This window comes from Lactuca sativa, chromosome 5 (genome assembly GCF_002870075.4).
Source record: "Lactuca sativa cultivar Salinas chromosome 5, Lsat_Salinas_v11, whole genome shotgun sequence".
Lineage (NCBI taxonomy): Eukaryota > Viridiplantae > Streptophyta > Magnoliopsida > Asterales > Asteraceae > Lactuca > Lactuca sativa.
Window position 1 is genome coordinate 5160084 of NC_056627.2, and position 3325 is coordinate 5163408.

The 3325-nt window shown below is 36.3% G+C and overlaps 1 protein-coding gene across 1 annotated transcript; it reads right to left on the reverse strand.

The window, feature by feature from the left end:
* Nucleotides 1-209: 209 nt before the first annotated feature.
* On the reverse strand, nucleotides 210-2289 carry LOC111902252 (two-pore potassium channel 1). Its single transcript, XM_023898101.3, has 3 exons — nucleotides 1997-2289; nucleotides 586-1498; nucleotides 210-506 (listed from the first exon to the last, which is right to left on the reverse strand). The coding sequence occupies exons 2-3, from the start codon at nucleotides 1461-1463 to the stop codon at nucleotides 317-319; spliced, it is 1068 nt and encodes a 355-aa protein (XP_023753869.1). The 5' UTR covers nucleotides 1464-1498; nucleotides 1997-2289; the 3' UTR covers nucleotides 210-316.
* Between the last annotated feature and the right edge of the window lie 1036 nt (nucleotides 2290-3325).

The window sequence follows — 3325 nt, forward strand, 5'->3', positions numbered from 1 at the left end:
TTGACTATGATTTCGTACATTTTATTTACCGACCTTTTATCTAACATTTAGAAATTAGCATTAGCTCTTTAATCGTTAATCAAGTTCACTAACTAAACCCTCAAAATTTGAAAGCTTATCGCTTTATACAAAATTTGGATCAGAAAAATAAAAATAAAAAATAGCAGCAATATTGTAATTTTAACAGGTTCTAATTAAATTGGTAATAATTTAACCAAATAAAAAATACAAGTAATAAATTAGTAAATACCATCTACAGCACAACACCAGCGTGAATTGACGTCCTCATGTACGTACGTCGTACGGTTACAATTTATTAGACAGATGTTTGCGTAAGTAGAAATTCAGAGGCATACCACGACGACTGTGAAAGCAGAACATCTGAAGCAGTCAGCGTACCAGTTTTATCAAAGTCAAGTCTTTCAAACTCTTCCATGATAGGTGCCATGTCTTCTTGGCTGATTTTCCCCATCTCTTTTAGCTTATAAAGGATGAATTCAGCAGCCCTATATATATAAAAACAATATAAAGTAATTACTAATTAATTCTTTTTAACGATTGGATGTTTCATAGCTAGCTACTTACACTACAACACCATCGTCGTCAAGATCAGCTGCCTCCAAGTCTGCAGGCGTGGTCTTTCTCTTAAGAGCCCATTTCACTAATGACCTCTGTCTTCTTTGAGTGTGTAGCATAGCAAAAGTAAACAGCAACTGACCCAAGTAAATAGTACCAGACAGAATCCAAAAAAGCGCGAAAACACGCCCGCCTTTTGTTGAGAAGCATTTATCGATGTAACCTAAGCTTGTAATTGTGGCAACCACACAATAAAAAGCATGAATAAAGTCCAAATCTTCAACAGCAACCAACACGGTTGTCCCGGCAGCCATAAGAACCACAAGCAAGGCCACTAGTATTATACACTTGTTCCTAACTTTGTTGGTTTCCATTTGTTTTAGGGTTTCAGCAGTGCCAAGGGTTTGATTCAAGTGTAAGGCTCTTGCTAGCAGTAGTTCCTGTTTCTCGACTAGAAAATCTGCAGCTTTGCTGAGGACTAGCCCGATGAGAAGCATTCCCAAGACGACGAAAAGACAGGCTAGTAGTATTGTGAGAGTGCTACCAGGGAAAAGGTCTCCATACCCAACAGAAGTCATTGTGACAACTGTGAAATACAGAGCATCGAGGACTGCGTTTGTTTTCCTTCCATTAATTTGGTGTCTAACCAGATAGAAGCAAAGCGTGCCTGCACCCAAGTAAATAGACAAGATGATGGCTACTTTTCGGTAGCTTGGGTGGAGGTAATTAAATACAGACTTAGGCCGTGAAAAAGAGGAATCGGCAGTTTTGGATTGTGAAGGAAACGAATCTGCTATTGGGGCACTTTTAATGCGTCTGAATCTTTTTCTTTTGATGGAAGCTATTTGGTCTTTTGGTATTGGTTGTTGTCCACCCTTAGATGCCATCACAATTCACAAATCGCAACCACTTTTCTTCAGTCCTAAGAAGCAATATTTCAAACATTAATAATGCCTGCCAACGATACTTGGTGCAATTCTTGAGTCACTTAACAGATATCCAAACCATTTAGATTAGGGGACTTATTATTATCAAAGTACGCAGCAGCTTGGAATTTGAAGAAATATGGAAGCAGATGCAGGAAAGTGAATCGGATGTATGGATATTACAGTACAAGCATGGAGTAAGCAGGAAGCTACATAAAACTTTCGGCCAGTCAAAACCGCCTTCAACTTTTCAAAACTAACTTTCAGTTTTCAAGTTCTATCTTGCATGCTGTAATACTACATATTTTGCTATTTCGTTATTTTTTACTAGCTAGACTTCAAACTTAATTGTACATTTTCCATTAAACTACCAATTACGATCGATCAAAAACAAAAATCAGAGACTCGGATATAACAGATCTCAACAATCGCTAACAAATAAACAAATGCTAATACAATAATGCTCCGAGAAACAATTAAAGTAAACTAGCTACCTTCGTGATTCGTAGGGTTCCTTTCCGTAACTTGTTAGCAGCAGCAGTCATCCATGGTTTCTAATTGCAGTCAGTTGTAAATTGAACACGAAGTGGAAGTCCATTGTAGTAATATTATAGCAAGCTTCGAAAATGTCAGGAAGTCGCCGCACCGGTATTTTAATTAATTAAGAGAAAGAAACACCGATTTGCTTTCGTTTACTGAATCTCAACCGTCGGATTCACGTAGTGATGTCGGAGATCCCGTCGGCAGGACGATTAATGTTTCCACATTCAGCAATTTTTAATTTTTAACTATATTATTGCAGTCAACTCCCACCGGTAGTTGAATAGATTGAGTGCAAGCATCAAGATCGCTAATAAATGCATTGTGGATCCATTCATTCAAAGTTTCAAACGATATAAAGTCATACACCAGTATATTATTAAAGATTCTTAACTTTGTATTTTAAAGAGGGTTAATCAACTATTCAAAAAAAAATTGTTTGAGTTCATGCAATTTATCCAAGAAAATGGTATATATATGGACAATATTAGAGTTGGCTTATTTTTTTCAAATAAAACTAAAATCTAAGCCTAATGGTTTTAATAATTAAGATATCAAACTTTATATTATTATTATGATTGCTTGTTATGACCGTAAGCTCGAACTTGTAAAATTAATCTATTCGTTGAAAATGCGATTTACTTAAGAAAACAACGATTTGTTAAAGCCGATTCAAGAAAAATGGAATATCAAAATTAAAGAAGAAAATGAATGTTCATATTGTTCTATAGTGTAACATTCATATCTTTGATGTAATAAACTTTGAGGATTATAGCCTTTTGGAAGTGGGTCACGACGTGAGCTATGCCCAGTCACGTCGTGAGTCAGTGTTGACCCGTTAACTCAGGTTTCTTGAGTCTCATGACATGAACCATTGTTGGTCACGACGTGAGAACCGTCTAATGGCCAAAACCCTAATGTTTTCGGGTATTTAATGGAATGAAGGGGCTAATGTAACGTCCCAAAATTTAAGACCAAAATTTTCATTTTTATAATAAATAAACCATCATCCAAAACGTTTCATAAAAACCATAATGAAATCAAAGTATATCAATAATCATCCGGTTACATCAGAGTCAAATAAAATGTGGAACAATGCGGTGTGTGCGATACGATCATTCTGAGTTCTTCCTCTTTTAATCCGGAAGTACTTGATACATAAACTGAAAACCATAAACATGAAGCTTAATGAGTTCTCTAAAATACTTCATACCATACATAACAAACATACAATGGGTCATACCCAATAACCATCGGGCCCCGCCCAACATTGAGCCCCGCTC

What these genes read in the sequence shown, in the direction of transcription:
- LOC111902252 (XM_023898101.3), bottom strand. Translation starts at nt 1,463, where the DNA reads ATGGCATCTAAGGGTGGACAACAACCAATACCAAAAGACCAAATAGCT. An exon ending in GACGACGATGGTGTTGTAGT is followed by an intron (nt 507 to 585) that starts GTAAGTAGCTAG and finishes TTATATATATAG; the next exon opens with GGCTGCTGAATTCATCCTTT.